Below are 19,251 nucleotides of genomic sequence, written 5' to 3'. Positions count from 1 at the left end.
GCGCTGTGGTTTTTCCTTGCAGCCTTTGCAGAGCCCTATTCCTTTGAGGGGCATTGATGCTACACCCTTGGCCAAGGATAAACCTCAGTACTGGACACAGATGACTATGTACATGGCTCCTGCACATCAGGAAGATTGCCGTTTTCTGGTGTTGCATAACCTGCATGATGTTGTTGTACTGGGATTTCCATGGTTACAGGAACATAATCCGGTGCTGGATTGGAAAACTATGTCGGTGACTAGTTGGGGTTGTCGAGGAGTACATAGTGACGTTCCTTTGATGTCAATTTCCTCTTCCCCCTCTTCTGAGGTCCCTGAGTTTTTGTCGGATTTCCAGGATGCATTTGATGAGCCCAAGTCCAGTTCCCTTCCTCCGCACAGGGACTGTGATTGTGCTATTAACTTGATTCCTGGTTGTAAGTTCCCTAAGGGCCGACTTTTCAATCTGTCTGTGCCAGAGCATGCCGCCATGCGGAGCTATGTTAAGGAATATTTGGAGAAAGGGCATATTCGGCCCTCTTCGTCACCATTGGGAGCGGGTTTCTTTTTTGTTGCTAAGAAGGATGGCTCCTTGAGACCCTGTATTGATTATCGTCTTCTTAATAAGATCACGGTCAAATTCCAATACCCCTTGCCTTTGCTTACTGATTTGTTTGCTCAGATTAAGGGGGCTAGTTGGTTTACTAAGATTGACCTCCGAGGGGCATATAATCTTGTTCGTATTAAACAGGGTGACGAATGGAAAACTGCATTTAATACACCCGAAGGCCATTTTGAATACCTTGTGATGCCATTTGGGCTCTCTAATGCTCCATCTGTGTTCCAGTCTTTCATGCATGATATTTTCCGCAATTATCTTGATAAATTCATGGTCGTATATTTGGATGATATTTTGATTTTTTCCGATGATTGGGAGTCTCATGTGAAGCAGGTCAGGATGGTGTTCCAGATCCTTCGTGATAATCCTTTATTTGTGAAGGGGTCTAAGTGCCTATTCGGAGTTCAGAAGGTCTCTTTTTTGGGTTTTATTTTTTCTCCCTCGTCTATAGAAATGGATCCTGTTAAGGTCCAAGCTATTCATGACTGGATCCAACCCACATCTGTGAAGGGTCTTCAAAAATTTTTGGGTTTTGCTAATTTCTATCGCCGTTTCATTGCCAACTTTTCCAGTGTGGTTAAGCCCCTTATTGATTTGACGAAGAAAGGCGCTGATGTGACGAATTGGTCCTCTGAGGCTGTTGAGGCCTTTCAGGAGCTTAAACGCCGATTTACTTCTGCCCCTGTGTTGCGTCAACCGGATGTTTCTCTTCCTTTTCAGGTTGAGGTCGACGCTTCTGAGATTGGGGCAGGGGCCGTTTTGTCTCAGAGGGAGTCTGATGGTTCTTCGATGAAACCGTGTGCTTTTTTTTCCAGAAAGTTTTCGCCTGCGGAACGCAATTATGATGTCGGCAATCGGGAGTTGTTGGCTATGAAGTGGGCGTTTGAGGAGTGGCGACATTGGCTTGAGGGAGCTAAATACCGTTGTGGTCCTGACCGATCATAAGAATCTGATTTACCTCGAGTCGGCCAAGCGGCTGAATCCTAGACAGGCTCGATGGTCCCTGTTTTTCTCCTGTTTTGATTTTGTGGTCTCGTATCTTCCGGGATCTAAGAATGTTAAGGCTGATGCCCTCTCTAGGAGTTTTTCGCCTGATTCTCCTGGAGTCCTTGAGCCAGTTGGCATTCTTAAGGAGGGGGTGATTCTTTCTGCTATCTCCCCTGATTTGCGGCGGGTGCTTCAGGAATTTCAGGCTGATAGGCCTGACCGCTGTCCTGTGGGGAAGCTGTTTGTTCCTGATAGATGGACAAGTAAGGTAATTTCTGAGGTTCATTGTTCAGTGTTGGCTGGGCATCCTGGGATTTTTGGTACCAGAGATTTGGTTGCTAGGTCCTTTGGTGGCCTTCCTTGTCGCGCGATGTGCGTGCTTTTGTGCAGTCCTGTGGGACTTGCGCCCGGGCCAAGCCTTGCTGTTCCCGCGCTAGTGGGTTGCTTTTGCCTTTGCCAGTCCCTGAGAGGCCCTGGACGCATATTTCCATGGATTTTATTTCAGATCTTCCTGTTTCCCAGAAGATGTCTGTTATCTGGGTTGTTTGTGACCGGTTCTCTAAAATGGTCCATCTGGTACCTTTGCCTAAGTTGCCTTCCTCCTCAGATCTGGTTCCATTATTTTTTCAGCGTGTGGTTCGTTTGCATGGCATTCCGGAGAATATTGTGTCTGACAGAGGTTCTCAGTTTGTCTCTAGATTTTGGCGGGCCTTTTGTGCTAGGATGGGCATTGATTTGTCTTTTTCTTCGGCGTTTCATCCTCAGACTAATGGCCAAACTGAGCAAACTAATCAGACCTTGGAGACCTATTTGAGATGCTTTGTGTCTGCTGATCAGGATGATTGGGTGTCTTTCTTGCCGTTGGCCGAGTTTGCCCTTAATAATCGGGCTAGTTCGGCTACTTTGGTTTCACCTTTCTTTTGTAATTTTGGTTTTCATCCTCGTTTTTCTTCTGGGCAGGTTGAGCCTTCTGATTGTCCTGGTGTTGATTCTGTGGTGGACAGGCTGCAGCAGATTTGGACTCATGTGGTGGACAATTTGACGTTGTCTCAGGAAAGGGCTCAACGTTTTGCCAACCGCCGTCGGTGTGTTGGTCCCCGGCTTCGTGTGGGGGATTTGGTTTGGTTGTCTTCTCGTCATGTTCCTATGAAGGTTTCTTCTCCTAAGTTTAAGCCTCGGTTTATTGGTCCTTATAAAATTTCTGAAATTATTAATCCGGTGTCTTTTCGTTTGGCTCTTCCTGCCTCTTTTGCCATTCATAATGTTTTCCATAGATCTTTGTTGCGGAGATATGTGGTGCCCGTTGTTCCCTTGGTTGACCCTCCTGCCTCGGTGTTGGTTGAGGGAGAGTTGGAATATGAGGTTGAGAAGATTTTGGATTCTCGTTTTTCGAGGTGGAGGCTTCAGTATCTTGTCAAGTGGAAGGGTTATAGCCAGGAGGATAATTCTTGGGTTATTGCCTCCGATGTCCATGCCACCGATTTGGTTCGTGCTTTTCACTTGGCTCGTCCTGATCGGCCTGGGGGCTCTGGTGAGGGTTCGGAGACCCCTCCTCAAGGGGGGGGGGTACTGTTGTGAATTTCGCTCTTGGGCTCCCTCCGGTGGTTGTAAGTGGCACTTTTGTGAGTTCTGCTCTTGGGCTCCCTCTTGTGGTTTCTAGTGGTATGGCTGCTCCTTGGAGTTAGCTGTCATCAGCTGCCTCCACTTATCGTCTCTTCTGCTCAGCTATTTAAGTCTGGCTCTATCTTCAGCCAGTGCCACTGGTAAATGGTTCCTGGTTGGATTCACATCTCTTTGGAGTTCCCTGTTATCCTGACCAGTTCAGCTAAGCTAAGTTTTTGCTTACCCTTTTCTGTCCATAGATTGTGGACTTATCCATTCTGTGCTTTCTATGTTTGTCCAGCTTATCAGTGTGAATTTATTCTGTCTTGCTGGAAGCTCTGGGAGGCAGATTTGCCCTCCACACCTTTAGTCAGGTGTGGAGATTTTTTGTAAACTCTGCGTGGATTTTTGTAGTGTTTTATACTGACCGCACAGTATTCCATCCTGTCCTATCTATTTAGTTAGACTGGCCTCCTGTGCTCATCCTGGTTTCATTCTGTGTATGTCTTTTCCCTCTCCACTCACAGTCATTATTTGTGGGGGGCTAATCTATCCTTTGGGGATTTTCTCTGAGGCAAGATAGCTTTCCTGCTTCTATCTTTAGGGGTAGTTAGCTCTTAGGCTGTGACGAGATGCCTAGGGAGAGTTAGGAGCATTCCACAGCTACTTCTAGTGTTGTGTTGAGCTTAGGGACTGTGGTCAGTACAGTTACCACTTCCTTCAGAGCTCGTTCCATGTTGCTCCTAGACCACCGTATCATAACAGTCAACTATCACTGCAGCCCTCCACCAGTCGCTCCTTTACGGCTAAGTGGCCCAACGGAAGTCTCTCCTCAGTGCAAGACACTTGAAAGCCCGCATAGAGTTTGCTAAAAAAACACTCCCAGACTATGAGAAATAAGATTCTCTGGTCTGATGAGATGAAGATTGACCATTTTGGTGATAATTCTAAGAGGCATGTGTGGAGAAAACCAGGCACTGCTCATCACCTGCCCAATACAATCCCAACAGTGAAACATGGTGGTGGCAGCATCATGCTATGGGGGTGTTTTTCAGCTGCAGGGACAGGACGACTGATTTTCATTGAAGGAAATATGAATGCGGCCAAGTTCAGAGATATCTTGGATGAAAGCCTCTTCCAGAATGCTCAGGACCACAGACTTAGCTGAAGGTTCACCTTCCAATAAGACAATGACCCTAAGCACACAGCTAAAATAACAGAGGACTCGCTCCAGAACAATTCTGTGACCATTCTTGACTGGCCCAGCCAGAGTCCTAACCTAAACCCAGTTGAGCATCTCTGGAGAGACCTGAAAATGGCTGACCACCAACATTCACCCTCCAACCTGACGGCACTGAAGAGGATCTGCAAGGAAGAATGGCAGAGGATCACGAAATTCAGGTGTGAAAAACTTGTTGCATCGTTCCCAAGAAGACTCATGGCTGTAGTGGCTCAAAAGGATGCTTCTACTCAATACTGAGCAAAGGGTCTGAATACTTAAGACCATGTGATATTTCAGTTTTTCTTTTATAATAAATTTGTAAAAATTTCTACATTTCTGGGGGAGTTTCAGTCAAGATGGGATGCAGAGTGCACATTAATGAGAAAAAAATGAACTTTTTTTTTAATTTACCAAATGGCTGCAATGAAACAAAGAGTGAAAAATGTAAAAGGGTCTGAATACTTTCCGTACCCACTGTTCATGCCGGCATTATCACTAAGAACAGAGACTGACTGCAGTCATCATGTGCAGATGGTTGACCAACAGGACCACAGCATTGAACCGTGTGGCATTTACCAGTTGATCAATAATTTTGGGGCAATTTTCACCTTGTTCTTTTTCAGAAATGCAACAAAAGTGTGTGTTTGAATCATTGTCAGGTGTAAAAGTGCAAATCGGCCAAGGGCACGGAGTGATGGCAGTATCTTCTCTTTCAATATAAAGCAGTACATCTGTGAATTCATAATCCCATCAATCAAATGTAACTCCCCAACATCAGCAGAACTCATGCAGCCCCACATAAGAACACTGCCGCCACCATGTTTCACTGTAGGCACCATGCATTTTTCTAAATTCTTTATTCTAAATGCATGGTGCCCTCAGTATAGGGTGAAAGTGATTCAGTGACCAAGTCTCCTGACTGAACTCAATCAAACACCTATGGGGAATCTGTTAGAGACAAGTTGAGAATCGCTATCCCTCCAAGGTTGTTTTAGAAGTATGGAAAAAGATAGATGTTGGAATGTGTCGCCAACTTGTTCATTTCATACCTGGAGGTGCTGTCCTTAAAAATCATGAAGTTCATACAAAATACCAGATGTAGTTCAATATATGGGGTGTATTCATTTTGGCATCAACAAATTTGAGTAAAACTGAATATAAAGTGATGAAAGTCATTTGATTAACCTTGAAGTGTTTGAATTTCCACAGAATTGCAAATATTAGGAAATTTAACTCCAAGTTGATCCTCTGTGGATCGATCTGCTCATCTCTAATGATAACTTGCTGATCGGTGGACGTTTAACCGTTAAGACCTTCACTGATACAGAAAATTGAGTTTTGCAAAGCCCCTTATGAATGAAGCGGTGGCATGTGCACAATCACTCCACTCTTTCTCTATGGGCTAAACGTATTCAGCAGACCAAATAACAGCTATACCGGAGTGCACTACGTAAATTGTATCTGGCAATAACAACTATTACAATATATTCTTATTAAATACTTAATTAGTCACACTTAAAGTGTGAACAGATAGGAATGAAGAACACCCACTAAACATTCCAGGACGAATGATTCTCATTCAGGCAGAGGCGGTACCGGTACAATTAGAGTTTATGACCTTTACACAGCTGTCACTGGACCATAGTGAGCTAGTAATGTAATAATAATAATTTTATTTATATAGCACCAACATATTCCCCTGCACTTTACAATTGAGCAGGTATGCGTACTGAGTATATACTGTCACTGACATAATTACTGGAAGTAAAGTCCATAAAATGTCCAGAATGTTTTTCTAAAATTAGTTGACCCCCTGCAATTATTGGTATGATGCTCATCTTGCCCCCACTGATCTTTGTTTCCTTGTCGAATGCTCAAAAAATAACAAATGGGGGAAATGCCTGCTCATCCAATCACTGAAACGAGTCACGGTAGTGGCCTCTGATTGGTTCAGTGGGCATTTCTGGACATTTCCTGTGTATCAGGGACAGGAGGAAAAAGCATAGATCAGAGGGGACAAGGCGTGCATCAGAACAGAATCTGTGAGGGATTGAGTACAGTGAGCATTATGTCTTTTATTGTTTTAAGCCACTGTGAACAATTAAAAAAAAATCCATATAGACCCTTTAATTAAGGTGTTCGTATAATTCCAGTGTTTTTAATAGGTTTTATTTTGTGTATTTATTCTAGTGGCATCTCCTGCACTCCGGCCGGCCATGTCCAACACTCTTCCCAAGAAACATCTTGTTACACCAATTCCAGGTCAGCAATTTTTATTACTTTTAATTGCTGTACATGAGAAGGGGTTACATACAAAATACAAATATTAGTTACAATGAACAGACTAATAGTGACAAACTCGTAAGACAGGTCATTGCAGGCTGCAAGCTTTCTTGAGCAGGTGAGTTTTCAAGTTCTGTCTGAAAGTTCCAAATGTGTTGGACAACTGGATGTGTTGAGGCACGAAATTTCAGAGGAAGGGAAATACTCTGGAAAAGTATTGGAGGCGATTGGATGAGGAACGTAATAGAATGGAAGAGAAAAGGAGGTCTTGGGAGGACCAGAGATTACAGGTGAGAAGGTGTTAGGAGAAAACAGATTATGGGCGGCTTTGTAGTTCATTGTTAGTAGTGTGAACTTTATTCGTTGGGGAATTGGGAGCCAATGACGGAACTTATAGAAGGAAGAAATAGAGAAGAATCAAGGAGAAAGGTTGATTAATCATGCAGCAGAGTTAAGGATGGACTGGAGAGGTGCTAGAGTGTTAGCTGGAAGGCCACAGATGACGATATTGCAGTAGTTGAGGCAGAAGATGATGAGGGCATGCAGTAACATTTTATTAGATATGGGATTAAGAAAAGGAAGAATACAGGAAATATTTTTGAGTTGGAGGACAGGGGAGAGTGGAGGGTTACTCCGAGGCAGAGGACTTCTGGTACAGGGGAAAGGATGATGTTATTTATTGTGATAGATAAATTGGGAAAGGGAGTTGCGTGGGATGGAGGAAAGATAATAAGTTCAGTTTTGTCCACTGTAGTGCTGCGGTAGCACACGTACGCAGTGAAGAGGCAGTGACCCACAAAGTTCAAACACAAAATGTTCCTTTAATCTGTTACTTCACACAGTCCATTTCTCACAAGTGCATAGAATTCATGTTTAGTTCACATAAACATTGCACTACAAAACACACGGCATCTTCCAAGCCACAGTCCCTACACACGCCGGACTTCTCTTTGCGGTTTCCGTCGGGTGACTGCAGGTTGTGACCAAGTCTCTGACACACACAGCTTCATACAGTCATGGTCAAAAGTATTGACACCCCTGCAATTCTGTTAGATAATACTCATTTTCTTCCTGAAAATGATTGCAAACACAAATTATTTGGTATTATTATCTTTATTTAATTTGTCTTAAATGAAAAAACACAAAAGAGAATGAAGCAAAAAGCAAAACATTGATCATTTCACACAAAACTCCAAAAATGGGCCAGACAAAAGTATTGGCACCCTCAGCCTGATACTTGGTTGCACAACCTTTAGCCAAAATAACTGTGACCAACCGCTTCCGGTAACCATCAATGAGTTTCTTACAATGCTCTGCTGGAATTTTAGACCATTCTTCTTTGGCAAACTGCCCCAGGTCCCTGATATTTGAAGGGTGCCTTCTCCAAACTGCCATTTTTAGATCTCTCCACAGGTGTTCTATGGGATTCAGGTCTGGACTCATTGCTGGCCACCTTAGAAGTCTCCAGTGCTTTCTCTCAAACCATTTTCTAGTGCTTTTTGAAGTGTGTTTTGGGTCATTGTCCTGCTGGAAGACCCATGACCTCTGAGGAAGACCCAGCTTTCTCACACTGGGCCCTACATTATGCTGCAAAATTTGTTGGTAGTCTTCAGACTTCATATGCCATGCACACGGTCAAGCAGTCCAGTGCCAGAGGCAGCAAAGCAACCCCAAAACATCAGGGAACCTCCGCCATGTTTGACTGTAGGGACCATGTTCTTTTCTTTGAATGCCTCTTTTTTTCTCCTGTAAACTCTTTGTTGATGCCTTTGCCCAAAAAGCTCTACTTTTATCTCATCTGACCAGAGAACATTCTTCCAAAACGTTTTAGGCTTTTTTAGGTAAGTTTTGGCAAACTCCAGCCTGGCTTTTTTATGTCTCGGGGTAAGAAGTGGGGTCTTCCTGGGTCTCCTACCATACAGTCCCTTTTCATTCAGACGCCGACGGATAGTACAGGTTGACACTGTTGTACCCTCGGACTGCAGTGCAGCTTGAACTTGTTTGGATGTTAGTCGAGGTTCTTTATCCAACATCCGCACAATCTTGCGTTGAAATCTCTTGTCAATTTTTCTTTTCCGTCCACATCTAGGGAGGTTAGCCACAGTGCCATGGGCTTTAAACTTCTTGATGACACTGCGCACGGTAGACACAGGAACATTCAGGTCTTTGGAGATGGACTTGTAGCCTTGAGATTGCTCATGCTTCCTCACAATTTGGTTTCTCAAGTCCTCAGACAGTTCTTTGGTCTTCTTTCTTTTCTCCATGCTCAATGTGGTATACACAAGGACACAGGACAGAGGTTGAGTCAACTTTAATCCATGTCAACTGGCTGCAAGTGTGATTTAGTTATTGCCAACACCTGTTAGGTGCCACAGGTAAGTTACAGGTGCTGTTAATTACACAAATTAGAGAAGCATCACATGATTTTTCGAACAGTGCCAATACTTTTGTCCACCTCCTTTTTTATGTTTGGTGTGGAATTATATCCAATTTTTCTTTAGGACAATTTTTTTTGTGTTTTTTCATTTAAGACAAATTAAATGAAGATAATAATACCAAATAATTTGTGTTTGCAATCATTTTCAGGAAGAAAATGAGTATCATCTGACAGAATTGCAGGGGTGTCAATACTTTTGGCCATGACTGTATGTTGCAGACAATACACACACCAGTCCTCCTCTGACTAGTTCCCGTGGGTGTCCTGCACTGCTGTATCACAGTCTCTTTACTCACACAGCTTTTACTCACACTCCATTGGTTTGCGGCCACTAAACACGCTGGTCCTCCTCTGACCAGTTCCCGTGGGTGTTGGCTACGCTGTGTTAGCTGTGGATGCCAGGTGTCTCAGCTCCCCTGGCTGTTTGGCTCCGCTCTGTCCTATGTCACTGCACACCGACAAAGCTCCTCAGAGCCTCTTGCTCTGTCCTCCTCCAAACTCCAGCCAGAAACTGACTCTGACCCTGACACCTGACACACCCATACCCTTTACTGCAGGGTTTTTAACAAACAAATCTGTGGCTTCCTGCCACATGGAAAACCTGGACCGGAAATGAAACGGACTGCACCATTAACATACTGCAGTCAGTTTCATAACACAAAACCCAGAGCGGGTTTTCCCTAAATCTGTCTTGGACAAACAGTATGTCCAAGATTAACCTTATTTATTATTACATTTAACCTGCATTGCAGTCACCGCTATGCCCGTGACTGCCATGCACACCTATGGACTTCATACGTCTCCATGCACATTCTGGGGAGCACAAACAGCACCCCCTAGCTGTAACAGGGGTCACTGCCTCACACTACATTGACCATTAGGAAGTAATTGATTTATCTGAAATGTCCACTTGCCGGGGACTCTGAATAATGTGTCAGAACAACTGTATATGTCTATATTGTAAAAGGGGCACTATAAGTCCTAAAGTCTACCTTCTTTATGGGTTGCCAATCATTCATAAATTCCTGGACAGTCCATAGAAACAGGAAACACAAAAATTGATGTCTGTGATTTTCTTACAAATGATCTTATATAAATTATTATAATTGTAATTCCCAACATTTTAGGTTATACAGAAAATGCAGCTGTGAGTTCATATTACTGCTGGTCACATAGACGAGTGTTACATCTGATCTTTTTGATTCAACAAGGTTTTCTGATGGAGTCCATAAAAAATTTCAGCTTGTCTGTAATTTTTTAAATAAACAGGTTATCAACCCTACCATATATTAGTTGTGTCATTTAACAGAAACTACTGCTCCTGCTAGTAGAAAATAGCTTGTTCTTTATTGAGAATACTTTCCAAAAGTCTAAAAAAGTCAGCCATCATGATAACACCTCCAAAAATTTCTCAAAAAGTGAATCTCTTTGAGAAGACCACTTATCTAAATCACTTTTTATGCTACAGATTTTCCCTGTCTGTTGTGTATATCGGCTTCTAGTTTGAGAGGACTGCGCAGAAGGACCATTTTTTATAGGATATTCTTCTCAAGATAATTGACTGTATATTAGCAGACCTTTTTTTATATATACTATGCACCTTTAAAACTATTAGTTTTATCCTAAGTGCTTTATTAGGAAATATATTTAGTACTTTACTTTCTTTTTTTATCTCAGATCACAGAGGAGCCTTCCAGCTTAAGCCAGTAGAAGATATGATACACAATGATAAACCGCTGATAGGGGGAATGGACAGGTTGCAGGTTTCGGATTCTACAAATATAAAACGGACTCAAAAAAACTTTACCCCACTTGAAGATGTGCCAGTCGATTCATATGATGCCCAAAACATAACTTACAGTAAGTCTTCCTCTAGCAAGGCAAGGCCAAATTGGCTTCTTGCTGAACCCACAAAGTCATCTTCTGATTTATCCCAAACATCCTCATCTCTGCCTAGTGATTACAAGTCTACGAGGAGTAGAAAAGATCAAAAAGACTCAAGTGAGAACTCAAAAGCATCGAGGACTATCCGCAGTAGATCTAGAGAAAAAAAAGATAATGCTTATTCTGTGCTCAACAAACCCAAGAAATCCAGGCCAATCCTATCTCAGATTTTCGGTGGCGTTTCCCTGAGTCCTTCAAATGTTGATATCAAGCTGAAACCTGTGAAATTAGAGATGGAGACCAATCATGTAGAAGCTGATCTGGTGTCCCAAAATGGCTTTGGTGAAGAGAAGGAGGAAGAGTATGAGCTTGTGACTGTGATGGTCTCCAAGATGAAGCAGTCTTTGGGTAAGTTGCACTACCATGATGTCTCCTAACTTTGATTTCACACTAAATTTTCTGGCTTCCTTCAAAGACTAACCATCGTTTTATATTTTTTTCCATAAATCAATACTACACCTGAAAATAAGAAACTTTATAATGTATCTTATCTTATTTTTTTGGTCTCCTCTTCGACTGATCATTCATTCTCAAAAGTGACAAATCTGTATTCACTGAATATCAACTTTCCTATTATTGACACAGGAGATTGCAGTTAGTGCTCATAAAGCTCAATTGAGAATTGTAAGGCCGGGGTCACACTTGTGAGAAACTTGCGCGAGTCTCGCGCATCAATACCCGGCACTGCTGCCGCCACTCGGGAGTGGAGTGTTCAGCTGCATAAAAATACATGCATCCGCACGCTCCGGTCCCAAGTGCCGGCGGCAGTGCCGGGTATTGATGCGTGAGACTCGCGCAAGTTTCTCGCATTACACTCACAAGTGTGACCCCGGCCTAACTGTCATTTCAGGAGAACCTGCAACAGAATATTTGTGTCTGTCTCTAGCTTCTCTCCTCTACATTGAACTTTATGAGCACCAACTGCCATCTCTTATATAAGTAAAAATAAAATAAAAATTCAAACAATGGTTACTCTTTAACTAAAGGTGCATTTGGACATTCACATTTCCACTGAAAAATCGTTGGACTGACAATCCTCCAAATAAAAAAAATGTGAATAAAAACTTGTCGAAAGGCGGACACACGCAAGGCCCAAGAGGTATGGGGGCCACTTCTACCCCCAAATTGGGTGGAATTGTGCATTGTGATGAGCTATTGGACTGTACAGGGCCCATGTACTGTTCTGTCTGTGTCCGCTCCAGAGCCTGTCAATTGTTGATTGATGAGACTCCCCTGCACAGGTAATAGATCCTGCACACAACATAGAAAGTGAATAAAATACAAGACTGTATTAAATCGCATAAGTCAGTTTTAAGTTGTAAAATAAGTACAGGATAACAGCAGTCACTAGAAGGCCTAAGCCTAAGGCATGGTGAGACAGCCTTAGATAGCTTCTCTGAGTGGTGCATAAAGAAGAGGACAACGGGATACTGTAATAATACACATACATCCAGTATATAGAAGTGTATGTGAGGAGCGCACTGACACATAACAGCACCCCTAAACATTAGTAAATATGAAACGCCTATGTGTGTGGTGTCTTCTGCAGCAACAGGTTCCCAGGGTGTTTGTATACCTCTACATCACACATGGGCAAACTCTGGCCCACAGGGTGGTTATATTTGGCCGAAAGCCACACCCCTGCCTGGCATCACACTTTAAACTGTATTGACATTTTAGATGCAGACACAGTTGAAAGCAGTGGTAGCTGACACTCCCTCCGTCATCACACTCCCTCTGCATCTGACGTCTCAGCACAGTGGGCGCGATAACGTTACCGTTTCACACCCGCTGTGCCAAGCAATGAAAAGTTGCAGAAGACAAGCTACCGAGACTGGAGCAACAGGGGACCGGGGAGAGGTAACCATTTATTTGTTTTAATCTGGGTCCCATTATTCTTTATGGAAGACTATGTGGGGCCATTATACTATATGGAGGACTATGTGGGGCCCATTATACTGTATGGAGGACTATGTGGGGCCCATTATCCTGTATGGAGGACTCCGTGGGGCCCATTATACTGTATGGAGGCATATATATGCGGCCCATTATAATGTATTGTGCACTATATGGGGTCCATTATTCTGTATACAGGACTATGTGTAGCTCATTATAATGTATGGAGGACTATGTGGGGCCCATTATCCTGTATGGAGGACTCTGTGGGGTCCATTATACTGTATGGAGGAATATATGGGGCCCATTATAATGTATGATGGACTATGCAGGGTCCATTATTCTGCATAGAGGGTTATGTGGGGCCCATTATACTGTGTGGAGGACTATGTGGGGCCCATTATACTGTATGGATTGCTGTGTAGTGTTCACAGTTGGGGCACCATACTGTGTTGGGGTCAACATATTGCTGGGGTGTACAGTAGAGTCATCATACCATGCGTGAGGAGGGTATAGTGGAGGAATTCACTGTGGAGGTACCATACTGTGTTTGAGGTGCACTTTTGTTGGCTTCATAGTTTATTATATGTATTATTTATAAAATCATTGTTTTTTATCCTTTGTTTTTACATATTTAAATTAGGCCATTGGGCCACATGCATTCTACTGCTCTTACATAACTTATTATATTATTCCATTATGCCCATTTTGTGATTATGTGTTTTATTTTACTCTAATACCTATTAATTAAAATGTACTTTGTTTATGGGACAGCCCCTTTAAGTCTGTTTCCAAATGGTTCATTGTTAAATTAGATGATAAAAAAATGTCTACAATTGAGGACGTTTTTCCTTAATAATTATCAAGGTTGGCACGTGACCTTGTCCAAGTTTTTAATTTTGGCCCCCTGTGTATTTGAGTTTCACATCCCTGTTCTAGATGATACAGATCTTATGAACCCGTAGTTGCAGAGACTTCAGATTGCAAAAATAAACTTTTCCTTACTGTAGAATTCAATTAGCAGTATATACAGGTAATAGCAGTCATGCTTGGTTTCTGCAATCTCCCTTTATCTACAGGGTGGGCCATTTATAAAGATACACCTAAATAAAATGGGAATGTTGGTGATATCAACTTCCTGTTTGTGGCACATTAGTATATGGGAGGGGAAAAACATTTCAAGATGGGTGGTGACCATGGCGGCCATTTTGAAGTCGGCCATTTTGGATCCAGCTTTATTTTTTCCAATGGAAGAGGGTCATGTGACACATCAAACTTACTGAGAATTTCACAAGAAAAACAATGGTGTGCTTGGTTTTAACGTAACTTTATTCTTTCATGAGTTATTTACAAGTTTATGACCACTTATAAAATGTGTCCAAAGTGCTGCCCATTGTGTTGGATTGTCAATGCAATCCTCTTCTCCCACTCTTGACATACTGATAGCAACACTGCAGAAGAAATGCTAGCACAGGCTTCCACTATCCGTTGTTTCAGATGCTGTACATCTCGTATCTTTACAGCATAGACAATTGCCTTCAGATGACTCCAAAGATAAAAGTCTAAGGGGGCCAGATCAGGAGACCTTGGTGACCATTCAACTGGCCCATGACGACCAATTGACTTTCCAGGAAACGGTTCATGTAGGAATGCTCGGACCTGACACCCATAAAGTGGTGGTGCACCATCTTGCTGGAAAAACTCAGGGAACGTGCCATCTTCAGTGCATAAAGAGGGCAACACATCATCATGATGGTCGTCGTGGGCCAGTTGAATGGCCACCAAGGTCTCACCTTCCCTTTTATTTAGTGACTGTTTAAAACCATTGTGTGTTTTTTTGGACTTTCATCTATAACTTTTATGGAGCTTAATAAAGTCTTGTATTTATTCAATTTCAATGGTAAAGTGTTGTGGTCATGATCTATGACCTGTGCAGAGGATATTGCGCAGGGAGGGAAAAAGAAGTGATCTGTTGGGACCATCAACTAGGTGTTATCTGCTCTTAGCTTTGTATTATGGGCATTACTATGACATTTTAATCCTTCCTGTATTGACATGGAGATGACTGCTGAGATGTGATCTCTACAGAACAGCAAATATCAGTGCATTATGTGGCTCAATGGCTCCTGTGCTAGTATCAGGAATGTTTAAATATAAACCATGAAATTAGAAGAAACAATTAAAAATTTTTAAGACTGTTAATATGTTTTTTATTCATTTACATTTACTTCTGATTGCAGATTACTTGCAATGGCTGTCATAGGATATAAGATGTGTAAGGTATAAAGTAGGGGGAATTGTAATTTTAAGATTTATACATATTCACATTTTATAGGTATTAGCATTTCTGGGGGCATGGAATCTAAAATTCAACCAATGGTTAAGATAGAGAAGATCTTTCCAGGAGGAGCAGCTTTTGTCAGTGGAGATCTGCAGGTAAAGATATCTTGCTTTTGTGATATTCTACCAATACCCTGCCATTATCATTTCACTTTAGTAACTTCAAAATTCACAGATAGAACCTGAAATGAGTTTGACATGGTCCAACCAGAGTCATCCGACTCTATAAATAGGTGTACATTATCAGTACAATCAATTTTATAGAAATGCTCAGATGCTCGCAATAGTCACTAAAGTGGGAATGTTTTCTCTGGAGCAAATTAGGCATCATCTGGAAGTGTGATAGATGAGGCAGGGATTATCAAGTTCTGGGCAAAAATTTCATAGTTTAATCCATAGAGCCTACTGTAAACTTTGGCAGAGACATGCAATGATTAGAACTTTCCTGTTATAGTTTGACAATTTAGCATGACGATGTACAAAGCTAGGCCCTTAAAAGGTTGGTGTGGCATCTATTAATGTGACTGGCCTGCACAAAACATCACTGACCACCTTCATCTGTAATTAATCTTGTGTGAATATCGGTCTGGGATATTCACAAAACTAAACAAATACATACCTCCCAAAATTTGCATTCCAACTCGGTGATTTTTAAGCCTTCACTACTGACTTACGAAAGAAGATGCAAATATGTGTAGGTACCACTCACTTTGGGACTTGGCTGGGGTGTAGGTTAATCAGGGCCGGCTCCAGGTTTTTGAGGGCCCCGGGCGAAAGAGTCTCAGTGGGCCCCCCTTTAACACATACCACGATTCATGATCGCATATAAACACAGCCATGTAGTATATAACACAGCCCACATAGTATATAGCACCGCCACGTAGCATATAACACAGCCATGTAGTATATAGCACAACCCATATAGTATATAGCACAGCCACATAGTATATAACACGGCCCACGTAGTTTATAGAACAGCCATCTAGTATATAGCACAGCCCACGTAGCATATAACAGCCCAAGTATTATATACCACGGCCCACGTAGTATATAGAACAGCCATGTAGTATATAGAGACACTTGCCCCATATAGTGCTGCACAAACGTTATTGCCCCATAAGATACTCCATACAGACACTTTCCCCATTTGCTGTTGCTGCGATAAAAAAAAAAAAATCACATACTCACCTCTCCGTCGCTCAGGCCCCCGGCACTTTCAATATTCACCTGTCCTCGTTCCAGCCACCGCTCCATCTTCTTCAGCATCTTCCTCACTGACGCTCAGGCAGAGGGCGCGCACTAACCACGTCACCGCGCCCTCTGACCTCAGCATCACTGCAGAGAATGTGGAACATGGAGCGGCAGCTGGAACGAGGACACGTGAATATCATGCAGCGCTGCGCTCCCCTCCCCGTTATACTCACCTGCTCCTGGCGCTGTGCAGTCCCTGCGTCCCAGTGCCGGCAGCTTCTTCCTGTATTGAGCGGTCACCATTAGTGCTCATTACAGTAATGAATATGCGGCTCCACCCTAATGGGAGGTGGAGCCGCATATTCATTACTGTAATGAGCGGTACCATGTGACCGCTCAGTACAGGAGGAAGCTGGGGAGCAGGGGACCTGCAGGGACCCTGCCAGCCACCAGGAGTAGGTGAGTATAATTAGACAGCCCCCGGCCACTCCCCCTCCCCTGCCGAGTCAGCTCTGTGATGTGCCGCTAGCTGAGGGCCCCTGGGGGAGCGGTGGTCCTAGGCACTGGCAGCTGCCTGCCCTTAACGCCGGCCTTGAATGGGCCCACCTGTCTCGCCAGGGCCCCGGCACTTGCCCGGGTACGCCGGGTGCTGACTCCGGCCCTGAGGTTAATGTTCCTGTTGCCATATTCCAAAAAGTAGTACAAGGCTTTTCTTAGTGGAGTTTGAAGTGTTAAATCTGAAAAGTTACGTTGATATTAAAGAGGACCTGACACCAGGTGACAAGTGGCCAGTTTTTGCTCTTATTGTATTTCTGTTAGGGTAGGTTCACACGACCAATTTCTCCACATCCAAGAAAAACGGTTCTATTATTCTAATCAGATTTTGATCAGAGTGTCATCAATTTTTTCTCGTATGTGTAGTGAAAAAAAGTTTCCTCAGTCCAAGGACAAAATCAAACATGCACAGCCTCATAGAATATCATAGGTACGAATGCTATCCACGAAAACCACGGATAGTACCCGATTGAGAAAATCGGTGTTGTGCACGAGCTCTTACACTTATTATTCCAATTTTTTTTTCTTTTTAATCTAACACAGTTCCTGAGATAAGGGCCTTTTTATTCAGTGTGCCCAATATGCTAATTTTTATGCTCTTGCCCAAAAGGGCGTTGCTCACAGAGTAAATATGCAGAGCAGCCTGAAAACACGCCCCTTTGCTAAAGACCACATAAATTTGCATATTGCACACACTAAATTAAACGGCCTGTTTTTCTGGAACCGTACAACGGATTTTAAAAAAATAGAAAAGCTGATTACTCAGGGGAGCCGAGGGAATAAAATATAAGCAAAAAATGTCCAATTTTTTTTACCTAGTGGCAGGTCCTCTTTAAGGGTACGCTCACACTAGTGCATCAAAAATGGATCATTTAGGAGAGTGAGACCATTTTTACTGACTTGTCATCCGTGTGCTGTCAATGTGCAATCCGTTTTTTTCACTCAGCAATTATTAATCTTTTACGGGACCATTTACAGTTTCCTATACTACAGAATTGTAATGTATCTGTAAAAATCCGATGGCACGCTGATGTCTTCATGGCAGGAGATTTCTTTTTTTTAATTGTCTAATTTTCATCTTGAGTTATTATTTCACGGTTTTCTTTTGTATGGCTTCACGTTGGCACGCACAATAGCAGTGAAAGCTATTATGAGAATAAAATAATACTAACGATATTGTTTGTTTTTCTTTTTTTTCAAAACGCTTCATGTTCTAGGTTTGATGTTCTTGGAGGTCATGTATCCTATACACGTCTCTATAAGACTTGAAGAATGTCAGAAATAATTCTCGTTTTAGGTGTTACAAAATAATAATACTAATAATAATTAAAAAAAATTAAAATAAAAAAATGAAAATAAAAAGTGAATGAGGTTTACAGGGAACTTTATTTTTTTTAATAGTTATTATAAAAACTGTTGACAATAAATTAAATGAATAAATTGTAACACGTCTGACAACATTTCTAGGCTGGCTATGAACTGGTATCGGTTGACGGAGAGACGCTGCAGAACGTGACACACCAGCGGGCAGTAGACGTGATTCGCCAGTCCTACAGCAACAAGCAGAGGGAGCCAATGGAGCTGGTTGTTAAAATTCCCAAGAAAACTGAACATTAATGGCATCGTCCTCCCCGAATATTGTCACTAAGCTTCCAGGAACCGATTAACTGACAAACTTTTCTAGCCCCCATAGGACCAGCACCATCTGTTATCACTGCAAGTGCCTAATGTGTTCCCGAGTCTTCCTGTGTATCCCTTGCACTTTCCCGGACTGTCCTATCTGAATCAGCACTAAAAGCTGCATACAATTCCTTGTATTTCAGAACACGGACCACACTGATCTTTATTTTTAATAATTATGTACATACTTTTGTAAAATGTAATAAACGTTTTTACTGCGCTACCGTTGTCACAAGAAGACCGGTTCTGTCTGTTTCACAAGGTCACATAGAAAACAAAGTCCCTTTCCACTCTCTTCCCCTTCATCATAGCGATTCGCGAGCTTCACTATGAGCATGCTCATGTGCTATCTGAGTGTCTTCGGCATGCTCGAAAAATATGTTCGCGTCCCTGCGGCTGCTTGTCTCGCCACTGTCCGCCAGCCGCAACACATGCATGGATTGCTTGTGTTAAAAAAAGGAAAAGAAGAAATAACAAATCATCTGGAGCATTTCTTAGAATTCTGCATTGTTTTAG

General features: G+C 42.5%; 1 protein-coding gene across 1 annotated transcript in view; it reads left to right on the top strand.

The window, feature by feature from the left end:
* Nucleotides 1-18,956, top strand: part of PDZD7 (PDZ domain containing 7) — an 84,947-nt gene extending 65,991 nt beyond the window's left edge. The window contains exons 14-17 of the mRNA XM_069753738.1: nt 6,600-6,671; nt 10,807-11,421; nt 15,305-15,405; nt 18,523-18,956. Coding sequence (XP_069609839.1) covers nt 6,600-6,671; nt 10,807-11,421; nt 15,305-15,405; nt 18,523-18,672 — 938 coding nt within the window. The 3' untranslated portion in view covers nt 18,673-18,956. The remainder of the gene's footprint in view (nt 1-6,599; nt 6,672-10,806; nt 11,422-15,304; nt 15,406-18,522) is intronic.
* The last annotated feature ends 295 nt before the right edge of the window (nt 18,957-19,251 follow it).

Source organism: Ranitomeya imitator, chromosome 2 (genome assembly GCF_032444005.1).
Source record: "Ranitomeya imitator isolate aRanImi1 chromosome 2, aRanImi1.pri, whole genome shotgun sequence".
In the NCBI taxonomy this organism is placed as follows: domain Eukaryota; kingdom Metazoa; phylum Chordata; class Amphibia; order Anura; family Dendrobatidae; genus Ranitomeya; species Ranitomeya imitator.
The sequence above is the reverse complement of the archived record's forward strand: the minus strand, read 5'-3'. Positions and strand labels throughout refer to the sequence as shown.